At 44.7% G+C, this 26100-nt stretch overlaps 1 protein-coding gene across 1 annotated transcript in view; it reads left to right on the top strand.

The window, feature by feature from the left end:
* The first annotated feature begins 4734 nt into the window (after positions 1 to 4734).
* The window catches only part of MYCBP2 (MYC binding protein 2, E3 ubiquitin protein ligase), a 243252-nt gene continuing 221886 nt past the window's right edge, over positions 4735 to 26100 (top strand). Inside the window, exons 1-2 of the mRNA XM_018565383.1 lie at positions 4735 to 5202; positions 23017 to 23028. Coding sequence (XP_018420885.1) covers positions 4937 to 5202; positions 23017 to 23028 — 278 coding nt within the window. The 5' untranslated portion in view covers positions 4735 to 4936. The remainder of the gene's footprint in view (positions 5203 to 23016; positions 23029 to 26100) is intronic.

Below are 26100 nucleotides of genomic sequence, written 5' to 3'. Positions count from 1 at the left end.
AGGGTAGTAAGTAATGTAGATCTCAGAGGTCAGAGAAGTAAGTAACACAGAGCTTAGAGCACTAAGTAATGCAGAGTTCAGTGTATTAAGCAATGCAGAGTTCAGAGTAGTAAGTAATGCAGATCTCAGAAAGTTACATAACACAGAGCATAGAGTAGTAATGCAGAGCTCAGAGTACAAATTAGTGCAGAGTTCAGAGTAGTAAGTAATGCAGATCTCAGAGGTCAGCAAGTTACATAACACAGAGCATAGAGTAGTGATGCAGAGCTCAGAGTACTACTCGAGATGTATTGCAGAGCTCAGAGTACAAATTAGTGCAGAGTTCAGAGTAGTAAGTAATGCAGATCTCAGAACGTTACATAACAGAGAGCATAGAGTAGTGATGCAGAGCTCAGAGTTCTAAGTAACACAGAGTAAAGAGCTCAGAGTAGTAAGTAATGCAAAGCTCAGAGAAGTAAGTAACACAGAGTCCAAAGTACAAAGTGACAGTGTTCAGGGGCAGGGGTGTAGCTACCATGGGGCGAGTGCCATGGCGAGCACAGAGCACCATTGGCAACAGTGGCAGCAGGCGGCCAACACATTTTCCCTGAAGCCACCCAACAGAAATAAATAAATAATAATAAAAAATAAATCCCCCCCCCGGCTCTGATCAGAGGTGAATAGTAACGCAAAGTGCAGGGGTCCAAACATTCCATACAGTATGAGTACATGTAGGTGTGTCACGTGATGTTAGTGTGGCTCCTCCCCTTCACCGCCTCGACCCTGGTACTCGGTGTCAGTAGTTGGTGGTGGCCGATGATTGGCAGGCAGGTCATAAGGGCCCTCACAAAGAGCACACCGAGCCACCACCTCCAACCACCATCAATAAGATCAGATCTTCTTCTGCACCATGTTACATGTCACCCTGGCATCTACCAAGTGCTCAGTACAAGGCCACACCCACTCCACCGGCAGTGGCTTGACTCCCTAATATTTATGGTAATGTCCCCCAGTGGAGCTCCCAGGAAAAAGGAATGGAATTGAAAGTTGCCGGGAACAGGGTTGCCAGGGATGTCCATTTACCAGGAACAGACCTCTCTAAACAGTGATTGCCCCGGGGATGGTAACCATACTTTAACATACGCTTGCCTTTAATGTTCACAATGAATTCACATCTTTCTGTTCACACTGATGTGTGTTTACACTTGCATATTAATATCACTGCAATGCAGTACAATGTGCTGTGTGTTGCCAGTGGCAACCTAGCACACATATACATCACGATCATACAGTGTGAACAAATGAATTGTGCTGCTTTTCTGTATAGGGCAGAACAGTGCTGTGCTGATGATTATGATACAAACGGTTCTATTAGTTGTGTATGGTGGAGCCCTGCAGGGTGCAGTGTGTATCGGAAGGAGGAGGATGATGATGGTCGTGTAGTAACTGTGCAGGGTACAGTGTATATGAAGGAGGAGGATGATGATGGCGTAGTAGCTTTGCAGGGTGCAGTGTATAGGAAGGAGGATGATGATGATGATCATGTAGTAGCTGTGCAGGTTGCAGAGTATAAGAAGGATGATGATATCATGTAGTAGCTGTGCAGTTTTTAGGAAGGAGGATGATGATGATGATCATGTAGTAGCTGTGCAGTTTTTAGGAAGGAGGATGATGATGATGATCATGTAGTAGCTGTGCAGTTTTTAGGAAGGAGGATGATGATGATGATCATGTAGTAGCTGTGCAGTTTTTAGGAAGGAGGATGATGATGATGATCATGTAGTAGCTGTGCAGGTTGCAGAGTATAAGAAGGATGATGATATCATGTAGTAGCTGTGCAGTGTTTAGGAAGGAGGATGATGACCATGTAGTAGCTGTGCAGTGTATAGGAAGGATGATGATATCATGTAGAGCTGTGCAGTTTTTAGGAAGGAGGATGATGGTCATGTAGTAGCTGTGCAGTGTATAGGAAGGAGGATGATGACCATGTAGTAGCTGTGCAGTGTATAGGAAGGATGATGATATCATGTAGTAGCTGTGCAGTGTATAGGAAGGATGATGATATCATGTAGTAGCTGTGCAGTTTTTAGGAAGGAGGATGATGGTCATGTAGTAGCTGTGCAGAGTGCAGTGTATAGGAAGGAAGATGATGATGAAGTAGCTGTGCAGGGTGCAGTGTATAGGAAGGAGGAGGATGATGATCCTGTATTAGCTGTGCACTGTATAGGAAGGAGGAGGAAGATGATGATGATGATCCTGTATTAGCTGTGCACTGTATAGGAAGGAGGAGGATGATGATGATCATGTAGCAGCTGTGCAGATTGCAGTGTATAGGAAGGAGGATGATGATGATCCTGTAGTAGCTGTGCACTGTATAGGAAGGAGGGTGATGATGATCCTGTATTAGCTGTGCACTGTATAGGAAGGATGATGATTATGATGATCATGTAGTAGCTGTGCAGGTTGCAGAGTATAAGAAGGATGATGATATCATGTAGTAGCTGTGCAGTTTTTAGGAAGGAGGATGATGGTCATGTAGTAGCTGTGCAGAGTGCAGTGTATAGGAAGGAAGATGATGATGAAGTAGCTGTGCAGGGTGCAGTGTATAGGAAGGAGGAGGATGATGATCCTGTATTAGCTGTGCACTGTATAGGAAGGAGGAGGAAGATGATGATGATGATCCTGTATTAGCTGTGCACTGTATAGGAAGGAGGAGGATGATGATGATCATGTAGCAGCTGTGCAGATTGCAGTGTATAGGAAGGAGGATGATGATGATCCTGTAGTAGCTGTGCACTGTATAGGAAGGAGGGTGATGATGATCCTGTATTAGCTGTGCACTGTATAGGAAGGAGGAGGATGATGATGATCATGTAGTAGCTGTGCAGATTGCAGTGTATAGGAAGGAAGATGATGATGATCCTGTACTAGCTGTGCACTGTATAGGAAGGAGGAGGATGATGATGATCCTGTAGTAGCTGTGCAGTGTATAGGAAGGAGGATGATGATCATGTAGTAGCTGTGCAGAGTACAGTGTATTGGGAGGAGGAGGATGATGATGATTATCCTGTAGTAGATGTGCAGTGTATAGGAAGGAGGATGATGATGATCCTGTAGTAGCTGTGCAGAGTGCAGTGTATAGGAAGGAGGATGATGATGATCCTGTAGTAGCTGTGCAGTGTATAGGAAGGAGGAGGATGATGATGATCCTGTAGTAGCTGTGCAGTGTATAGGCAGGAGGATGATGATCGTGTAGTAGCTGTGCAGTGTATAGGAAGGATTATGATGATCATGTAGTAGCTGTGCAGTGTATGGGAAGGAGGAGGATGATGATGATGATCGTGTAGTAGCTGTGCAGTGTATAGGAAGGATGATCATGTAGTAGCTGTGCAGTGTATAGGAAGAAGGATGATGATGATCGTGTAGTAGCTGTGCAGTGTATAGGAAGGATGATGATGATCGTGTAGTAGCTGTGCAGTGTATAGGAAGGATGATGATGATCGTTTAGTAGCTATGCACTGTATAGGAAGGAGGAGGAAGATGATCCTGTATTAGCTGTGCACTGCATAGGAAGGAGGAGGATGATGATGATCATGTAGCAGCTGTGCAGATTGCAGTGTATAGGAAGGAGGATGATGATGATCCTGTAGTAGCTGTGCAGTGTATAGGAAGGATGATGATGATCGTTTAGTAGCTATGCACTGTATAGGAAGGAGGAGGAAGATGATCCTGTATTAGCTGTGCACTGCATAGGAAGGAGGAGGATGATGATGATCCTGTAGTAGCTGTGCAGTGTATAGGAAGGATGATGATGATCGTTTAGTAGCTATGCACTGTATAGGAAGGAGGAGGAAGATGATCCTGTATTAGCTGTGCACTGCATAGGAAGGAGGAGGATGATGATGATCCTGTAGTAGCTGTGCAGTGTATAGGAAGGATGATGATGATCGTTTAGTAGCTATGCACTGTATAGGAAGGAGGAGGAAGATGATCCTGTATTAGCTGTGCACTGCATAGGAAGGAGGAGGATGATGATGATCCTGTAGTAGCTGTGCAGTGTATAGGAAGGATGATGATGATCGTTTAGTAGCTATGCACTGTATAGGAAGGAGGAGGAAGATGATCCTGTATTAGCTGTGCACTGCATAGGAAGGAGGAGGATGATGATGATCCTGTAGTAGCTGTGCAGTGTATAGGAAGGATGATCATGTAGTAGCTGTGCAGTGTATAGGAAGGATGATGATGATCGTGTAGTAGCTGTGCAGGGTGCAATTTATAGGAAGAAGGAGGATGAACATGTAGTAGCTGTGCAGTGTATAGGAAGAAGGATGACGATGATCGTATAGTAGCTGTGCAGTGTATAGGAAGGATGATGATGATCGTGTAGTAGCTGTGCAGGGTGCAATTTATAGTAAGAAGGAGGATGATCATGTAGTAGCTGTGCAGTGTATAGGAAGAAGGATGATGATGCTGATCCTGTAGTAGCTGTGCACGGTGGAGTCCTGCAGGGTGCAGTGTGTTGCTAGGAGGAAGCTGGCAGAGACGAGTCAGGTCTGCTCCCAGCATGCTCCGAGTGAGTGTGTGTAATAGACAGAGTGGAGAAATAGCAGCAGGGAGATAATGAAGCTAAGATGGCAGCAGTGAGTGTGCAGCGATCGAAGTGAAGCCGGCTGCCTATCGTATCCAATCTGCCTGGAGTTATATTCCTCCTCATCGATCCCGGGACGGTAGCGGCTTCTCTCGTACCCTCCGTGCGGGGAGGATGGTGAGGGGTTCGGGGCGTGGATTTGCTCTGGGATTGCGGTGATTCCGGGCTGTTCCGGGTGTGTAAGGGAGGAGACGGATCCACGCATCATCATCGGCCGCCGCCGCAGCAGCACCGGGTGGACGCGGGACGGAGCTGCTCCATGCTGGGGCTGGACTGACACGCCGACACCGTGTGATAACACCGAGGAAAATGATGTGCGCAGCAACCGCACCCCCTCCTCCACCCCCGGCTGCTACCTCGGGACCCGGGGGCAACGGCTTGTTCCCTGTGCCCCCGGCTTCCTGCATGGCGCCAATCAATATGTCTGGGGGCCAGGACGTCACCCCGGCTCCGCAGTCTGACTGCAGAAGCCGCTACCAGCTGCTGCTCTCCGGGAAGGCCCTGGCCGAGCGCTACCGGCAGATCTACACGGCTGCGGTGAATGACAGAGACCAGCAGGCTGGACAGAGCGCCAGGTAATGACACCCCCTCCCCCACCTTCCTGTATACAGGGGTGCAGGGAAGCCCCTTGTCTGTAGACATGGCACCACAATGTGGCTGACACCTGGACAGACAGGTCAAGATGGCTGTGCATGTAAATATGGGGTTGTCACAGGTGACAGGGAGCCCCGGGGTGACATGTGTCAGCGGTGCATAGAAGGACTGTGGTTTGCATGGAGGGAATGTTTGGATTAGGATTCCGGATGTCCTTGTTATCAGGATCAGGTGGATAGAACCTGGGAGCGGTCCAGGTATGCAGTGTATGATGGAAGGGTTAGACAATTTTCCACCGTCCATGCTAAATGACGTGGATGGAGGAATTTCCACCGCCGGCTTTTGTCTTTAGACAGCCGCCGACGGTGACTGCATCTGATAGGCTGTAGTCACTGTTCTGCTGAGAATTTTCCACCCGGCTCCATCTATGACTGGAATATCTGTCAATCCCTATTTGGATCAATTGGAATTGTTCAAAATCCAAGCCGTGTATAGTGCAGTCAGCATTACTTTCATCACTAGTGTCGCATGGGGGGCATTTGCACAAAAGTTAGCTGACATATAAGGTTCCTTGTCTGGCTGGTGCTTGACTGCCAATAATGTCATTAGGGATGCACTGGTACCAATAATTTTTTTTTTTGGTACTCGCCGATGCCCAGTGCCGTGTGCCCAAATTATCAGGAAGTCGGGCGGCAGATCATGACCTGTTGCCTGGCTTCCTGATTGCCTGTGAAGTCTGTATTCTAGCGAAAGAACACCAGCTTCAGAGTGTGCTTGGCTTCTTGACCAATCAGGAAGCCAGGTGGCGAGTCATGAGGTGCTGTCCGGCTTCCTGATTGGTCCGGAATCTTGGCTGCCTATAAACAAAGCTGGCCGGTATGTGCTTTCATAGTACCGAGTTCACAAAACCAATTGCTACATTTACTACAATAAAAGAAGATTTGCAGAAAATTACTCTCTGAACCAGATACACACCGCTGTGTAACAGTGTTATTGTTTAACAACAACAAATGGCTCAACTTCCAGGAAGGTCACATAGCTCCTCATGCACCATACATGAGGCCACCTGAGCTGATACAACACAAAGGAAAACTCCCTTGGCCTGCCACAAGTCGGGACCCCTGCCGGCTGGGGCCTCCTACGCTCGCCCCTTCCGGCTGGGGCCTCCAACGAAGCCGGGGGGTGGGTTATGACCAGCATCCCTGGTTTGCGTGGAAGCCGGCTTCACGTGTTGCTAAGCAGCCTGACTTCCTAACTAATCACGAAGCCAGGCTGCCTAAGAACAAGTGAAGCTGGCTTCCGAGCCAATCAGCCTGGCGGAAGGTCATGACCTGCTTCTTGATTGGCTAGGAAGCTGGCTTCACGTGTTGCTAAGCTGCCTGGTTGGTTCAGAGAGTAATTTTCTGCAAATCTTCTTTTATTGTAGTAAATGTAGCAATTGGTTTTGTGAACTCGGTACTATGAAAGCACATACCGGTAGTAGGACATCACATTGTATTACACAACTCAAAGCACATTTTCTTCTAGCAAAAATCGTTGTTGTGTATGTTTTTTTTTTATCAGTAGTCATGTGACTGCGCGTCCTTCCTCGTAGCGGGGGTGTGTCTACCAGTCAAGTGGGCAGATGCAGCGTGATGTCAAACACTGTGGGGGAATTTTGGATGAAGCATCATAAGAGAGCCCAGATCCCTACTCCGTTTTATTTGGCAACTCGGCTGATGTGTAAGCTACAAGCAACTGCAGATTTGCCAGTGAGGCTCCAGTTCAGACTTGCTGTCAATCAACCCTGCAGGGCTGGGAGGTGGCGTGTCCGCAAAACAGACTGCGGGAGTTGCAGACATACCGCATTGACGCCAATGCTGTAAATCCTAGGGATGCTAACTGACCACACCAGCACAGATCTGCTTCCATGCTACAAACTTGCAGATTCTCCAGGTGTTTAGCTAAAAACTTTACAGGGTACAATTAATCCAGAGCTGGACCAATCTCTGGAGCCAGGTGGACAATGCTGCTTAAAATTTATAACTGGCACCTAGTTGTCAATGGAACTGGCTCCTAAAAATAATTCCTGCTAGCTCCTGGATTGGACAGACTGGCTGCTGAGTTCCATATTAACGTGTCCACTCTTGATGTAATATGAACTTTATGTATATGAACACAACACGTATAATAGAGCTGCAGCTAACGATTATTTTCAAAATCGATTAGTTAGCCGATTATTAAGTTTGATTAATCGGTTAATCGGAAAAAAAAATACATTTTAAAAAATGGCTCCAGTGATGGGACTTCTAGTTTGTATTGAGATTGCAGTCCATCACAGGAGCAAGCTTGGAGCAGTAGAAGTAAAAAAGAAAAAAAAAAGTGTGGTGTACAATATAGTGAAATGAAAAGTGTAAAATTATACAGCAATGAATGCAGAATACCACCAGCTATAGAGGAATACAATAAATCCCAGCAATAGTACATTATAGCTGGCGGTATTCTGCATTGCAATGTATAATGTACTATTGCTGGGTGTTGTAGTCCTCTATAGCTGGTGGTATTCGGCATTGCACCACTGTATAATGTATTATTGCTGGGATTTGTTGTACTCCTCTATAGCTGGTGGTATTCCTTGATTTGTAGTCCTCTATACAGTGCAATGCAGAATACCACCGCCTATATAGGAGTACAACAAATCCCAGCAAAACATTATACATGCAGTGTACAATGTATTGCTGGGATTTGTATTCCTATATAGCTGATGGTACATTGCTCTGTATAATATACAGCACAATGTACCATCAGCTATAGAGGAATACATATCCCAGCAATACATTATAGAGCACCATGTGTGGGTGGGAGTGCAGGCTTACCTGAACAGTCTTCCAGCAACTTGTTTCTGAGATCGGGCCTGTCTATCGGCGGCTGTCATCCCCCCCACACCTGCTCCTCCTTACTTCTTCTCCCCGCGTCCCCGTGCCGATCGTGGATTTGGACGGGCGGTGAGCGTGAGGCGCGGAGGAGGTGCGGGAGCGTGGATGCGGGCAGGTCTGGCAGCGGCGAGCGTGAGGTGGGGGAGGAGGTGTGGCAAGCAGCGTGTGTTAAGCCGTGAACAGGGCCAACCAATCAGGAGCCGATTAATCGATTATTGAAAAAGTTGACAACTTTTTCAATAATCGATTATAATCGATTATGTCGATTAGTTGTTGCAGCCCTAACGTATAAGGAGTGTTATCTTTTGGGGTAACTTGCACATTAAAGAGGAACTTTACCCATATTTTTGAAATGACAACAAACGCACCTTTAGAAATGTCCAGTAATGATTATCTACAAACAGATAATTCTAGATAATTGCAGGCTTTGTACTCTTTGCATACCTTATTTTGAGGGATGCACCAAAATTTCAGCCGCTGAAACATTTTGGCCGAAAATGGTACTTTGGGCATAATACTGAAATGACCATAACGGCCAGAAATGCTGTGCATTCCTAACTTCTCTCCTCCCTGCTGGATGCCGGTCTGTGTCCTGTCCAATCCACGCTTCTCTCCCCCGCCCGTGTTGGCAGAGGCAACAGAGAACCGATGGGACAGAGGCTTGCATCCAGCAGGGAGGAGGGAAGGTTTCAGGGGGCGGGCCGAGTTGGGCGGAAACAGCTGTCACAGGCGTCAAGCTCTCCTCTCGCACCGTCCTGCTCGGCTCTTGTCACGTGGTGAGTTAGGATGCCGAGCGGTGTGGGGGATGAGTCAGCTGTTGCTGAGTGTTTGTAAATAATTGTGGCCATAGTATGCTTACTGTGTCCCAAGTAATGAATGAACAGGAAGTGCTCTAGATCACTTCCTGTTCATGATTGTGGACATAGTAACTGATAAATGGACAGGAACACTCAGTATACAGGCTTCCTGTTCATTTATAACAGGGGCTGCAGAAAAAGATTTAGGACTCTGTCGTCAGTTTCTTTTTTTTTTTTTCTATTTTAAAAGGGAAATATCAAGGGTCTGTTTAGACTCCTGATATTTCCCCAAAGCCCCCGACTGTAAAGTAAAACAAAAATTAAAAAAATGTAAAACGGGGGAACAAAAACGTCGGGTTTCTGCCTGACGACAAATTTTTTATTTTCGGTTTCGGTCTGAAAATTCCATTTTGGTGCATCTCTACTTATTTATCTTTTCTTCCTGAGTCTTCTAACGGTGGCCATTTCTGCAAAGGTCAGATGAATCCATCTTCCTTTACTTCCTGGAACTCTTGCACATGTGACTAGGACATGTGACCATGCACATCATCTCAGGGGAGGAAAATGCCTTTCCTGGAGATCTCATGAGATTACAGATTACATTTCCCAGCAATCCTCTGCAGGATGCAACACTTGGGCATGATTGCATAATTGGTGCTATAGAGACCCAGGAAGTGAAGAAAAAAAAAAGAAATTGTAAGGAAAATAAAAATGTTTGTTTAATGAATGTAAGAGGATTTCATATCAGCATGCAGAGCTGTATGCTGATGTGATTTTTAGTGAAAAGGGGTCAAGGTCCACGTTATGGTGAGTTCTGTGCCAGAGGTCGTGGACCTCAAGGATCATTCCACTAGCAGGATGAATGACCCAAAGGCTGCTTATAACTCTTGGGAACTCCAGCTGAGAAATCTCTGAACCTGAATACCCAAGTAAGTTATACCCACTTGTGCCCATTAAAGTGAAGGTACAATAATGCAAATGCCAGGTAACTGCACAGAACTCCACCAGTCCATAGAAGGTTGTTCTGCACTATGATCATCTTATTAAAAGCAAACAATAATAAACTCCATAGGGCTGGCAAAGCTGGGCCTGGCACCCAGATTCCTGCCCCTGGTCAGAGGCTATAACTGAGAAATAATACAGTATCTGAAACGCTAGTTTCCACGGTTAGCTTATTAGAAATATGTCATGGAAGGATGCCCATCAAGTTTACAGACCAGAAGGGAGATCTGGGAAAAAAGCAAGGGCCAGGGTTAAACTACCATAGATCAACCTTTCTTAAAGAAGAACGCCAGGAAAGTTTTTCTTAACCTTTGCAGTGGGGCTACCTCCTGCTTTCCAAGGGGTAAGTGCTCCGTTTTGTCTAGGTGTGAAAATAACAAAGTTATACTCACCCGATCCTCAGAGCTGACTGTTCGAGCGCTCCCCCTGCCTTTCTCCTCCTCCGCTCCAGTGATGGTATGTGTCTCGGCGTCGACCGTTTTGTAGAGCGTTCATCGAGTGTAGGACGCGCTACAAAACGGTCAGGTGTGAATGGGACCAAAGTGTATTTTACTAGGGTGCCTGGGCAGGAGTACCTTCAATTTTTTTTTTTTTGCTGGAGGGGGGCTCCTGATGTGAAGGTGCGGGGAGCCTGATTTCAAGGTGGAAACTCCACAACATATTTTCTTTTTGTGCCTGTGATCCCCCCTTACAATCCATACCAGACTGCTGCCTAGGATAAGGGTCTTTTATAAAGTGCCATGACTGAAAAAAACTTTGAGAAAGGCTGAGCTAGATTATTATAGGAAAGGTTGAGAAAATGATCAGGGATTTGGATTACTGCTACACACTTGCTAGTTGGACATGGCTTAGGCCAGGGGTAGGCAACCCTGGCTCTCCAGCTGTGCTGAAACTACAAATCCCATAATGCTTCTGCCTGTGGCTTGCAGTGCCTTATGGGATTTGTAGTATCAGCACAGCTGGAGAGCCAAGGTTTGCCTACCCCTGGCTAGGTTCACACCTAGGCGACACCTCACCGCGCGGCAATCGTGCCTGATTCCACGCGGATTGCCGTGTGGTCAGGAGTCGCCAAGGTGTGAAAGTGGGTGCCATTATTATTTTCTAATGGCACCCCAGTCACGCCGGGTAGATCGCGTGGTTTCCTGCCGCGAGTTTGGATGTCACCCCATTGAAATCAATGGGGCTGCGTGGCAATCGCTGTGGTGTGCACTAGCATGCGATCGTGCGTCCTGGGTGTCATGCGATGTAGTGCAGGTGTGAACCGAGCCTAAAGCATCCACGAATCTACCACAGCTTTGCTGATGCAACTGTCTACATTGCTTCTCTATAAAGCTATACATCTCTATTGTGTTATGATAACCTGAGTAACTACTATAGATGGTGATTCTCTCACTTGCGTCAATTGCTCAGCAGTACAACTACACATCGCTTGGTATTTGAGACGCATACCTTTCATTGACTGCAATTTATTTTTCTAGCAGCAACAGCAGTTGGGCTGATGTCACACAGGTGATTTTACCCCTATAGATAAATCGCATGAGGCAGGATTGCTTAATGGAGAACTATAAGGTGACTGATTTCCACTCCTCCTCATAGTTAGAGCCGACCTGTGACAAAGAAACTGTCACAGGTCGGCTCTATAGATGGGGAAGTGAGCAGAAACATGCTGCCGATAGCTCACTTCCCAATCATCTCCCTGCAGTGAGCGGTGACTGTCAATAGCTCGCGATATACTGAGCTTTGGGTCACGGGAGGACGCTAGTATTTGTCCGCAGGTGACCCTAAAGAGCCTCAGCATTTTTACGTCCAATACAGATGACGTCATGGATCTTTAGGCCACCTGACCCCCAGGGAGAAGAGGCTGTGAGAACTGTGAGAGTTGTTGGTTTTCTGCTGCATAGAAAGTCTTGGGATATAAAAAAAATTAGATAAAGTTAAATTAGATAAAGTTAAATTGGATTTGATTTTATAGTACTTATATGTGTGGAGACTGATAGAAATCGTGACATCAGTATTCTTTCCCTATACATGGTAAATAATCATAACTCCAGAAAACAGGTCTTGGTTCTCTACCCTGGTTTATAAGGCAGTAAAGTTTACAGCCAGGTTTTATGGAAAGTACCCTTCAACTTCCATGTGAAAGTCAACCCCATCTCTGTGCAAGCAAGAAATGTACCCCTGCAGTGGGGCTATCCCTGCATTGCAAGGGTTAGGTGCTTGTTTTTGTCTGGGAGCTGGAGTAAAGCAGATTATTTATCCTGATCCCCATTTGGACTGGCTCCCTCACAGCTGCTAGACTGGTCACCAAAGCCTCTTCTTTTCTGGGCTCCTGCGCTCTAAGGACCAATGACATATTCATGTGTGATTCCGGTTCAGTTGGAAGAATTCTGCAGATAAGAATTTTGACCAAAGGCTGCATACTTTTTCCAATTATACACTAAAAGTGTTGAAGGCAGAGACAACCAGACAACCAGTATTTTTAGAATGTCACTAAAGGCCACAAACATACACTATATTGCCAAAAGTATTGTGACACCCCTCCCAATCATCCGTGAAATTTCCTTGCTACTAAATATTCCACGGTCACCTTTTGGTATTATAACAAAGTGGAAGCAACTGGGAACAACAGCAATTCAGCCACGAAGTGTTAGGCCACATAAAATGACAGAGCGGGGTTTAGCTCATGCTGAAGTGCGCAGAAGTTGCCAACTGTCTGCAGAGTCAATAGCTACAGACCTCCAAACTTTGTGTGGCCTTCAGATTGTAGATTAACACAACAACAGTGCGTAGAGAGCTTCATGGAATGGGTTTCCATGGCTGAGCAGCTGCATCCAAGCCTTACATCACCAAGTGCAATGCAAAGCGTCGGATGCAGTGGTGTAAAGCACGCCACCACTGGACTCTAGAGACGTGGAGATGTGTTCTCTGGAGTGACGAATCACGCTTCTCTGTCTGGCAATCCAGTGGAGGTGTCTGGTTTTGGTGGTTGCCAGGAGAATGGTACTTAACTGACTGCATTGTGCCAAGTGTAAAGTTTGGTGGAGGGGGGATCATGGTGTGGGGTTGTTTTTCAGGGGTTGGGCTTGGCCCCTTGGCTTCAGTGAAGGGAACTCTTAAGGCATCAGCATACCAAGACATTTTGGACAATTTCATGCTCCCCACATTGTGGGAACAGTTTGGGAATGGCCCCTTCCTGTTTCAACATGACTGCACACCAGTTCAAGGTCCATAAAGACATAGATGAGCGGGTTTGGGATGGAGGAACTTGACTGGCCTGCACAGATTCCTGACCTCAACCTGACAGAACACCTTTGCGTTGAATTGGAGCGGAGACTGTGAGCCAGGCCTTATCATCCAACATCGGTACCTGACCTCACAAATGTGCTTCTGGAAGAATGGTCAAACATTCCTATAGATACACTCCTAAACCTTGTGGACAGCCTTTCCAGAAGAGTTGAAGCTGTTATAGCTACAAAGGGTGGGCCGACTCAATATTGAATCCTACGAACTAAGACTGGGATGCCATTAAAGTTCATGTGCGTGTAAAGGCAGGCGTCCCAATACTTTTGGCAATATAGTGTATTTCTGTGAGTGCCTGTTCATTTTATTGCAGACTGTTCCATGCTCAACGGAAACCTAGCACTCTAGGCAGGTTCCACAGGTCCCCCAAATTAAAGGATAACCATACTCTTAGTACAGTTACCTTTTTATATAACCCTCTTGTACGTGAGCACTGCCCCAGGATCCTACACCGGCCAGTCCCTGCTTCTCCTAGATCTTTAATGTGCTGCCCACTGGGACCCTCACATTCTCTTTATGAAGTCTTATGGCTGGGCCACACATCTGCAGTCCAATCCCATTAATTTATGTTTGAAGGCTGCATGGTCTAAATGTATAAGGAGTGTACACAGGTAGGATTTTGAAGAGACGTTGGTGGGTGATGGTGACCGCTGTGTTGGTGGTGGTGGTACAGTTATTCTTGTATCCTAACCCCAGCCATTTCTATCAAATGAAAACAATTTGGAATCGCGGGCAATCCACCCAAACACCAGAGAATGATATAAACGAGGTCTTTTTTATGGGTTAGGTTGGTCTACTTGCTAGGGTTTGGGTATTTACATAAGATCTATAAGTGGATGTGTGATTAAAAGTACAGGTTGTAAGATGACCAACTTGAAGTGCTTTTCAGCTCCTCCACAGGCACAAATGAAGTATTCTACTAGTCTCTTTGTTTTTCCAGTAGTCTTCTGCATTCTCCAGCAATTGATAATAAATGGCTGCTTTACAGTACAGGGAGTCCTACAGTTTCCCATTGAGACCTCTACCTACTTTCTGTACTCTGATTGACCTGTCTCCTCAATACCCATATGTCATTTAGGATCTATGTAGTGTGACCTGACAAAGCCAGGACTGCCTAATGTAGTTGCAGTGCCACCCAGCTCTGCCCACTTCAACCCCCATTGGTTCCACAGGGCACCCTAAGGAACCAGGACTTGATTAAATGTGCCCTACTGATCCCACTTCCCAGCAGCTGCTCCAAACAATTTTGCAGGAGGTGACTGATGACGTCGCTGGCTTTTCACAAGCGATTTTCACACAACCTAGGAGCAATGTCGATGTATGAGAAGTGGAAAGCAGTTTATCTGTTTAGGGTAGCAGGGTGGATTGTGCCTAGTAATGTTAACCTAGAGATGAGAGACTAATTCCACCTGGAAATGAGAGACTAATCCCACCTTAATGTATTACACATATTTAGGCTCCGCCCACCCACACAGCCTTGCCATTCATTCACAGACCCATTCACAGGGAATTGTGACTTACTGTAAAAAAACTACTGTGACAGAGTGACTTATAGTTCTCAATGGAGTACAAGTGCGGTCACATCACCACACTTGTACTCCATTGCTAACATACTCCAGCTCCATAATGGAAGGTCTCTACAGACCTGGGGAGTAGTCTGGAGGAGCCTGTGAATTGCACCCGTGATCCACTGATTGCCCTTGCAATGCTTTGCAGGATCCAATGCAAATAATGCACTTTTTTCTTTTTTCTATATAGGTGCTTCTATTCAATTTTTGTGCAAAAAGTTGACTATGCTTTTAAATGAAACAATTTGTGAAATTAATGAGCTTTTTCTCCAACTGCTATTTGCCTGGCACTCACACTGTTCTTAATACTTTGTCACTGACCCAGGAATACACACATCAGGAAAGGAAGTGTAAAAGTCTTTAACTATATACATGTTTCTGGGTTGCTGACCTCATTGTGTTGATGCAAGAGGGGTAAGCATGGCAGCTACACAAATACCAGTTTTAGAAGGAGTAGTCATCAATAGTAGCATCGTATTTCTCTCATGGCAGGTTTTCCTTCAAAGGGCATCTGCAAGCACATTGCTGACTTGTTTTTGAAGGGGCAGTCACACGGGCTGTCCCCCTTATCTTGTCAATAGATGCTTAGTCACTGACCTAGAACAAGTATGTGCATATCAAGTGCCATGACGCATTAGTAGGCCTTCTTCCAGTCAATGACTTGTATAAAAGGTTAAGGGTGACAACCCTGGAGTTTGTATGCGCAAAGGCAGCTCCCATACTACTGTGCAGAGAGGTTTTTGTAAAGCACGTTTGTCAGGCATTTCTCCTAAGAGAAGTTGCCACAAGGTGCCTGCCTGCTATTACTTCCATTAATCAGAACACTCCACATTCTGGAAGCTAATCTCTGAAATTGTTTTCACTTCATTTAGGGCTCCTACACACCAGTTTCAGTGAAGGGTATTTTTTTCCGGCACTGGACCAATGGCAGTCACAACTGTTTTCTATGTGCCCCATTCATACCACGGGGCTAGTGCAATGTGTGTGAAAAATGGAGATGTGCTGCATTTTTCTACAGCACACTGGTTGGCTCCAGAGGCTACCACAGCGCAGCTTAATGCTGCTGCCAGCGGTCCGTTTTCACATGCGGCTGGTGTGAACCCAGCTTAGAGACTGACTTCTTGGATTTCAAGCAAACCTAGAATCAGATAATTGTTTTCTGTGAACAGCATGGGCATGACATGGCTTTTTCCCAGGCCCACGTTATTATCTATTGTACTATGTCTCTGTGGAATAGCTCTTCCTGTTCCTAAACCCGCCACCATTGACACCATCAGTGGTATCCAATAATCAGAAGCAGCAGTGGATGGGGTATGTCAAACTCCTGATAGGCTCCTGGGAAACTAGAGGACTGTGACATTTGCAGAAGTGCTCTTTGGCTTCTAGTTAGGAATTCTGTGATTTTTAACTGATTTGCATATAAATGTTTTGGTTACCAAAGATGGATTTTTCTTCCATTAAGCAGACTGTCCTGCTGTCAGAATCTGAATTGCAGCTCATGCATGTTGAGGTTGTAGTGCAAGAATATGATCTCAAATTAAAGCTGAACTCCAGGGAGAATTCATAACTGCCCTTGGAGTGGGGCTCCCCACTGGCACTATAAGAGTTCAATGCTGGCTTTAATGTAAGGTATCTTTTTAAATGGAGTTTTACTCATCACTTGCTAAAGCTTCCTCGTCCATGTGCAACGGTCACCCGAAGCCACTTCCTATCACGCTCCACTGGTCACAGGCACTGTGACGTCATCCCCTACAATGCTGGACCAACAGTCCTGCATTGTAAGTGAGGATGCTGAGGGCCCACCCACAGCCCGGAGCATCGGAGGGAAGACTACAATGCCCATTGCTGGGGGAGTGAGAGATACGGTACATGAAGCTATTTTTAATGGTATGCTAGACAGAAATGAGTTAACCTTGCAGTGCGTGGGGTGGGGTGGATTGCCACTGCAAAGCTAGTTTAGATTTTTCAGCTTTAATGTATGTTAGTAACAGAATGATTGGGCCATTTCACAGCTTTATGTTACTTTCCAATCCGTTTTAACCTGAATGCAGTGAGATGTTGTGCGTTAAAGCAAGTCTTCATGGAGGATGGGGCAAGGTTCCTTCATGGCAATGTGGCAAAATGGTTGTATTGCCATAGGAAGCATTAAGTGGCCATCATTGCTGCTAAAAATGGAGCAGCCAGTTATTGATTGTGAAGGGCCAATTGCTTTTTCACACAGATGACCGCACACGCAGTCCACACAAGAGGGGTTACATACAAATAATGCTGCTGTCATGTTTTTTCTTTTGTGGGGCTTTATTCATATGATACTAGGTGAACTGTGAATGTTAGAAATGGATAGATAAAGCATAGGAATTCTGTTGGTGTCACAACAGATCTGAGAGTTTGCATTAATCAGACAGCATAAGGAGCATATGCTGAGAGACAACAATACAGTGGTGGCAAAAGAGAAGTTACAATTTCCATATGATCTGTGAAAATTTAGAAAAAAAGTGAAGCTCTCTATCCTAACGCCCACCTTATGTCAAACAATAAAAATACCCTTGCAGTTGGGCTACACCCATACTGCAAGAGTTAAGTGCTTGTTTTGTATATGGACTGGAGTAAAACAGATTTACTTACCTGGTTCCCAGTTCCATGACTGTCACCGTTGTCCTTTACCCCTTTGCTCCAGCAGGTGGAATGGCCCTTAGCATTCTTGCATCTAATGCAGGTCTCAGAACCTGCAGTAGATCAGGTCGGTGGTCACTAGACTGCTGGAGTCCAGGGCAGAAAAGGTTGTGGGGACCGGCTAGCCCCAAAGGAGACGACTGGAACAGAGATCAGGTCAGTTAGGCGTCATTCACATTGTGTGTGAATGTGCATTTTGGGATTCCTGCTGCAGGAATTCCAAGTATTCTGTTTAGAAGTTGCTGTTCTCACCCATTCAAGTTAATGACCATGTTGATTACATGTGGTTTGGAATAGATTACTGTCCCTGGATGCATCTATCCTAGATCCAGGGACCGCTTTCGGATGCGACCGCTGTCACCCAGTCATTAAAGTGACATTAAACCCTCAGATTTTTTAACATAAAACAATAGTGTAATGTGTGCCTTACTGTAATCCATGGTAGTTTCCCTTCTCTTTGCTGCTCTTCCTTTTAAATCCTCATGTCTTCTCATGCTTGGGGAGAACTTCTCTTTGCAGCTCAGAGCCTCTTCCTGTAGTGCTGGCTCAGGTTACAAGCCTATACAAACGTATACAGGTATTCCTCACTTAACGACCGAGTTCCGTTCCTACGACCAGGTTGTTAAACGGATTGGTCGTTAAGTGAGGAACTCTATACAGTACTGTACTGCATTAGGACAGTACTGTATAGCGTTGCCGATGTACAGTACCGAACAGTGTACTGTACATCCGGCAATGGAAATACTTACCGAGACCTGCAGTGAAGATCGGGGGATGTCACTTCCGCCGGCGACCCGTCGCACTGACGCGCAAGGTCGGAGGTCGATCGGCGGTCCGTCGTAAGTGCGAGTGGTCGCAAAACAGGTAAGTCGGTAAGTGAGGAACATCTGTACACATACACCGTATATCCATTCCTGAGACAAGGCAGTCTGCTGCAAAACAGAAGTTCTGCCCAGCATGAGAACAGATACAGATTTAAAAGGAAGAGCAGCAAAGAGAAGGGAAACAACCATGGATTACAGTAAGGCACATTACAGTATTGGTTTATGTTAAAAAAATCTGAGGGTTTAATGTCACTTTAACTTGACTGGGTTACAGTCGTTGCTTCTAAACGGAATGTTTGGGATTCCTGCTGCAGGAATCTGCAAATGCACATTCACGCATAGTGTGAATGACGCCTAAGTCTGCTTTACTCCACCCCATAGAGGAAAATGTGTGGGGGTATGTTTTTGTTCTTAGTAAAGGCCATCTACAGGCAATGTTCCTTGTTTATAAAAAGCTGATAGTACAATACAATAAAGGATTGAAGCTGTACAGTGTCGCCATCTCTTCCCACACAGCGGCATATCCGCCATCAGTTTGTGCATGCTTTTATCCAGTACATCAGTGGTCCCCAACCCCCGGGCCGCGGCCCGGTACTGGTCCGTGGATCAAATGGTACCGGGCCACAGGCGAAGCAGCGCTCCCGACTCTGCTCTGCCCAGCTACGTGTCACAGACTTTACTGCGATTCATTGTTAAAACTTTGTACAATGAGCTGCAGTAAAGTCTGTGACACGGAGGAGGGACAGCTGTATGCTCCGGCGTGTGTGCTGTGAAGGCGATCACATCACTGTTAGCCTGGTGGGGGCGGAGCCTATACACGTCTCTGCAGGCACCCACAGCCACATCCTGGTATGTGGGTCAGTGTGAGTGAGGACGCTGACCCCTCCCCTCCACTGGCCGCCAAGGAGAGGTGCTGCAGCCTGGATGTAGGTAAGGTTTCAGTTCCTCTTATCTTAGAATTTTTACAGGATGGAGTTGATTAAAGGATTAGCCCTAAGTACCCTTAAGTTACAGATGTCGGCCCTTTCTGTATTCCTGCAGTGTAGATTACTGGAAGAGCCTCTAGTTAGGAGATTTCTGCTGGCAACAGAACGTTCTTGTCCTGTCAGAACCAAAGTATTTCCTCCCTGGGATTTATCTTTGATTCTTTCGGGTTTGACCAAATCTCCATTTGAGCCGGTATCAGGGGCACCTATTAAGTGGTTGTCTCTTAAAATGGTGTTTCTTTTGGCTATTACCTCAGCCAGAAGGGTGGGAGACCTCCAGGCCCTATCGATCAAGGACCCGTACTTGACTATCCTCCCAGACAGAGTAATTTTGAGGCCAGATCCATTATATCTTCCCAAAGTCTCATCCCAGTTTCATAGGTCTCAGGATATTATCTTGCCTTCCTTTTGTGCTGATAGGAATACAACAAATCCCAGCAATACATTATACATACAGTGTACAATGTATTGCTGGGATTTGTATTCCTCTATAGCTGATCTAATATACATCACAATGTACCATCAGGTATAGAGGAATACAAATCCCAGCAATACATTATAGAGCACCATGTGTGGGAAAGTGCAGGCTTACCTGAGCAGTCTTCCAGCAACTTGTTTCTGAGATCGGGCCTATTGTCATTCCCTCACGCCTGCTCCTCCTTACTTCTTCTCCCCGCGCACCTGTGCCGATCGTGGATTTGGGCGAGCACTGAGCGTGAGGCGGGAGGAGGTGTGGATGCGGGCGGGCCTGGCAGCGGCGAGCGCGAGGTGGGGAGGAGGTGTGGCGTGCAGCGTGTGTGGAGCCGTGAACAGGGCCAACCAATCGGAAGCCGATTAATCGATTATTGAAAAAGTTGACAACTTTTTCAATCGATTATAATCGATTATGTCGATTAGTTGTTGCAGCCCTAATGGAGTTATTTATCTGGGACTTTTCTTTTGTACTAATATATATTTATATTTTGTCTTTATAATGATTTTGAGGAACAGGGAACACTGTAGAATTTCTATTCATTATTGTTAAGCTAGAGCTTGGCACTATTGATACTTTTCACTCTGAATATTGATTCATGTTCGTGCTTGCAGCTGGTTTCACCATTTAGTTCATTTATTTCAGTGCGGGATATTATTTTTGATTGTCACATCTGTGACAAGAGATGTGTGGGAAGAGATGCCGCAATGCAATCGGATCGCATTGCGGCCGGAGGGCGTGGCTACGGCGCCATTCACTTGAATGGCCTGCCACGCCCCCTCCTACCCCACTAAAAAGTGAGCCGGCCGCAATGCAAGGCAGTGCGTTCCGGCCAAAATGGGGCAGGAACGCACTGCATCTAGTGTGACTGAGCCCTTAGAGCCCATTCACCGTTGTCTGTTTTTGCCATTTAAAATCAATGAAATGTTATGCAAACCAATATCAACAGCCATCAATGCTCATCGTGCATGCACTTGGGGTATGTGTTAAAAACACGTCATTGATGTGATTTGATGCAGCAATGGAAACGGCATCTGTCAAAAACATACAAGTGTGAAAGAACCCTATAGCAAGGGTGGACAGATTGTTATGGAGTTCAGGAGCCAGTCTGTCCAATCCAGGAGCTAGCAGTATTTTTTTTTAAGGAGCCGGCTCCATTGAAACGGCTAGAGAAAGCCTGAAAAGTTAGGTGGCGGCTGTCATTTTTAAGACGCATATTGAATACTTGCCTTTCTAGAGTTTATATCTAGAGATGTTTACAGATCTTGAAGAATAAATATGCTAAGCCCATTTGTATGTGAATTGACAGCATAACCTAAACTGAATTCCTGGAAAAGCAAATATAGTCTAAATATAAGAGGTATGTATATTTTCACTTGACTCTTTGTGCTTTGTGTATTTCTTCCACATCTGTGCCGTATTCTAGTGGGATACTTTGCCTCTGTGGGAAAATATATAATGTTTGGGGATTTTAAGTAATTTTCAGGCCTAAAATGTGGAATATAACATGGGTGCAAAAACTGAAAAAAAGGCCTTCGTCATGAAGGGAGTTAAACAACGTTTTGTGTGCCCAGAGTTCAGCTTTAACATTTTTGACATTTGAAAATGTAGGAAAACTGCAATATATGATCCAGTCCTTCAAACAGCCACAGGTGTATATATATTATGTATATGTGTGAACTTAGTCCTGGAGGTCCTCTGCTACATTTTACTCGTCGGGGGGATGATTGATCAAAACTGCATCAGTCAGAATCTGGAGTAATTGTGCATTGTAACTAATTGGCGTCTCTTTTCAGTTTGTTCAGGTTAGCTTTAAAAATGAAAGCAAGAAGTTGATTGGTTGCCATGGGCCACTGTTTTAGATGCTGTCTGCTGCAGTTTTAATAAATTCTCTTTGTGGCGTTTTCTAAAATACAGAATGCCTATCACTCCTCTAGGGCCTACGCACACTAAAGCATTGCAATAATACTTGTATTACCTCACATTACTGTACTACACGAAATAAAGTCTGCATTACAGCGCCATTCATTTTGATTGGCACCCAGTGCACTTAGGCAGCCCTTGTGTTGTGCTGTGTTGTAAAAACTGCTGCTGTGTTTGTTAAAATGTCAGTCTGTTCAGTATGAATGAGTTGCACTTATTCAGTGCACGTTTGCATGCATGCGGTACTGCACCACACTAGTCTGAATGGGCCCTTTTCACCTGAAAGTCTTTGAAGTAAAATTCTTATTTAAGTGGACTGATTTAAATTGTTACAATGAAGTGCGGTCAGGTATTGGTAGATTTGCATACTATCTGTAATCCCAGATTCAGAAACAAACCAAAAAATTGCTTTGCCATGTTACATTTCTTTTTGAAAGCTCTGTATTTTCCTTGCACTTGATCATTTGTATTGCAATTTGCATGCAGCATTTTAAAGTGGGGCGTGCGTCCATTTCTCTTCCCAGCTTCATTTGGAGAATGCTGTTCACACATTTATATTTTTTAATATATATAAATATATATATTGTGAAATATGTAGTCTGTAAACTGAAGATAAAATGAGAAGATGACCTGTATCCAGTGGATTTTTTTAGGGCAATAAGGGTAATTCAGTAAAGCATTTTGCAACACTTTTCTGGCATTATGGGCGTATTATAAAATCCTGCGCCAAATTCATGAAGGCCTTGAGTTTATCCCCATTTCCAATGCATGTGAGAAATTGAGACTGCACCATGAGTGCAACAAATACATTAAGAAATGTGGCCATAATGGTGATGAGAAGGAGGTGGAGGTAAATGAGACTCCCATCTTGGAAGAAATTGTGTCACATGTGTATTTTATAAATCCAGTGTGTATCCCACCACACTCCTGAGAGGGTATACCTGTTATTATTGAATGCTGAGGTGATGGCGGTTGTCAATCACCTCAGCACATATTTTCACCAGCACATCAGAGATGCGTTCAAAACTTGTCTTTATTGACCTGTAGACGTTTTGTTGCAAAGATGGTGACGTTTCTGGGCCACACGGGATCCCTTCCTCAGGTGCATATATATTGCACCGATATATCGGCTGAAACTGGCACTTTTGGCATAATGCCGAAAGTGCAATTTTCCTGCCGTTACATCGGCGCATCCCAGGTTTCTTTCCTCCCCGCTGGGCGCTGCTCTGTGTCCCAGCGGGGAGGAGAGAAAGTGTGGCAGCCTGCCGAGGGCCGCGGGAGAAAAGCGCTGAGCGGCCGGCGTCTCCTCACACACCGCTCAGCCTCCTATCACAGTCCGGCAGAGCGGTGTGTGGGTGGAGACAGGCTGCGCTGTCACAGGAGGCTGAGCTCTCCTTCCTACACCGCTCGATCAGCCTCCTGTGACAGCGTGTCAGAGAGGAGAGCCAGGTACAAACACTCAGCGATCAGTGATCACTGAGTGTGTGTACATAATTGAGGACAGAGTATGTTTACTATAGCCTCAATTATGAATGAATGGGAGTGATCTACATCCCCTCCTGTTCATTCATAGTTGTAGTTATAGTAAACATACTATGTCCTCATGTTATCAATGAACAGGTACACTCATAGAGGATTCCGGTTCATTGATAACAGGGGACACAGAAAAAGAGATTGAGGACTCTGTGTTCTCAAATCTCTTTTTCTATTTTAAAAGGGAAATATCAGGGGTCTGTTTAGACCCCCAATATTTCCCCGAAGCCCCTAAAAGTAATGTAAAAAAACATGAATTAATAAAAATATTAAAAAAAATGTAAGTTTATAAATAAAAATATTAAAAATTAGAAAAAATTAAAATAAGCATTTTTGGTATCGGTTTCGGCCTGACAATTGTTTTTTGTTTCGGTTTTAAAATTTCCATTTCGGTGCATCTCTTATATATAATTTTCGGGCACAATTCTGCCTGCAGCAGTTCTGCAACGGATCCATACACACCTTACCGACCGTTGCATGAATATGACGCGCTTTATGAATTCCAGGGAATGCTTGTTGGAGTTGAATTGGCTGCTACAGCATGCTTTTGGTACAAAGCCAGGAAAGGCATTAGAAATTGCTGCAGCCTTGTGTAGTATTAAGAAATGTTGGCTTGTGTCACAGTCCTGACCAAAGGGTATTTTTCTTTGTTGTGGTGGTTTATAAAATCTAAAAATTAGTAGGAATATGTTTGGCAAAATAAAGTTCAGCACGCATCTCCTGGGCTTCTTCAGCTAAAGTTGAGTGTCCAGGTATCTGAAGGAAGAAATGTTTCCTTTGCCTTCATTACCACGCTGAATGTGAAAACAAGCGAGTATTCTAGTGATGTTTGACAGCTCGTCTGCTGGGTTTTGTTCCAAGCCTTACTATGGGTGTGGTTGGAAAGCAGAATGTCTCGTCATGTTAGCAGTTTTTTGCTGAGCCCGCATGCTTTACTGTAGTTTTCTGGAGCTTGGTTTGTTCACAATTTGGCTTCCTGGTGAATATGAGCTCACATGGATTGAGGGCCCATTCACATCAGATCCAGACCAGGATGTTTTTTGTCTGGTCCGAAAATGCATGCCCTTTCATTCCTATGGTAAAAAGTGATGCTAGTTCACATCACTGTGTTCAGTTCCAAAACATTAAAAAAAAGAAAAGAAAAAAAAGGTACTTCCTGCACTCTTTTTTTTTTTCTCTGGTCTGAGACACAGCAAAGCGTATACAAACACCTCTGATCACACACCATCACACTGAAACGCACTAGAATATCAATTAAGACTAAAAGAAAAGACGTGTCAAAAACATAAGTAATGCACATGACCTTGTTTGCAGAAACGCATCCAGATCTGGTCTGCAGATGGTCTGAATAAGCCCTGAATGTGGCTGTGTTTGGGTGAGGTGGTTAGGCCTCATATACCAAATTCTGTAAAGAAGTTTGCTTATCTCAAACCAAAAATGGCCAACATTTTTTTTTCACGCAGGACAAATAGCATTCAGTACATTACATCCTAATAGGCACACTTCATTCCCTCTGCAATAGAAATATATAGATGCCATTCTGACAAATGGTGCATCAGAATGCCAGTAAAGGGGGGGATTTCATGGTGGTGTAAAGGCCACGGGGCAACTGTCATTTGGTCCACCATCTTTTACTAATGTCTCTGACAGCTCACAGAGAACAGGATGGGGCTACTTTTAATTTAAAAAAAATAATAATAATTGCCATTAAAACCCCCCAGACTTCCTGGATCTGCACATTGTACATGTACATTCTGCAGTACTGTTTTACTTGTCGGGTATAAACTTGACTGGATTGCCACTTTAGACCATTCACACCTAAACATTTGGAGCTTAAATGTCTAAATGCCACAACGCTCTGGAGGAATTACATTGTTTTTGATAACCCCTGTTCACATCTGTGCGTTCTGTTGCTTGTAGCGTCTCGGTCCATTTACGCTTCAATGACAGTGAGTAAAAAAGGTGTATTTTTCATGCAGTTTCTTGTCTAAAATAAATAAATTAAATAAAAAGCTCCAACATGACAGGTGGGCAGAACCACCTGTACAATCAAAAAAAAGATCAGATGCTCAGCTCAAGTGTGTGCACGGGGCATTACTGGAAATATTGCTGGTGCACACAGATTTCTTATGGCAACCAATCCGCTTCTCTATTCAGTTCGTTCAGTTAATCTTTGAAAATGAAAAAGTTGATTGGTTGCCATGGGTTGCCAACTGCTTCAGTTTTTATGAATTCCCACCAATGTGTTAACACGGCAAACTCCACGTTGTTCGGCATCCACGGGGATTGCTAGATTCCGGATAAATGTAGTTTCTGGTTGCTTGAGAGTTACTAATAAAAGTAGGTCTAACTAATGCCATACCCCATACTATACCATAACATAACATAAACTCTGTATTGACTTCATATTAATATGGAAATGCAGTAATCAAAAGCAAATTAAGACATATAGACACACGATCATTTACAGAAATGATACATGCCGCAAATCAGCAGAACAGTGAGTATACAGGGGATTTATTTTTCTGGTTAGTTGAATACCAGATAACTGAGTTTACTGTATACAGTATACTTAAATAAGTGCAGGGTATATAAAATGTTCTGTGTACAAGGTATGTGCACATTTCACTTAGTTTATTTTGTAGAAAAAGGCATGGAAACGAATGCACACAATCTGTTAGTGATCGGAATGCAAATAGAACTACAGAAACATAAGTGGAAAAACATATAAGGTAGAACTACGTATATTTAAGCGGAAAAAAACATAAAACTTGATCTCAGAATTGTATTTATTTTTGCCATTTACTTGCATATCATAAGGACCACTGGTGTGAATGAAGACTTGGGTACCCATAGATGTTAGATGGTAATCTTCTGATCTGGTAG

Source organism: Nanorana parkeri, unplaced genomic scaffold (assembly GCF_000935625.1).
Source record: "Nanorana parkeri isolate BGI_ZX_2015 unplaced genomic scaffold, ASM93562v1 scaffold838, whole genome shotgun sequence".
Lineage (NCBI taxonomy): Eukaryota > Metazoa > Chordata > Amphibia > Anura > Dicroglossidae > Nanorana > Nanorana parkeri.
Note: the sequence above shows the minus strand (reverse complement) of the source record. Positions and strands in the feature narration are given on the sequence as shown.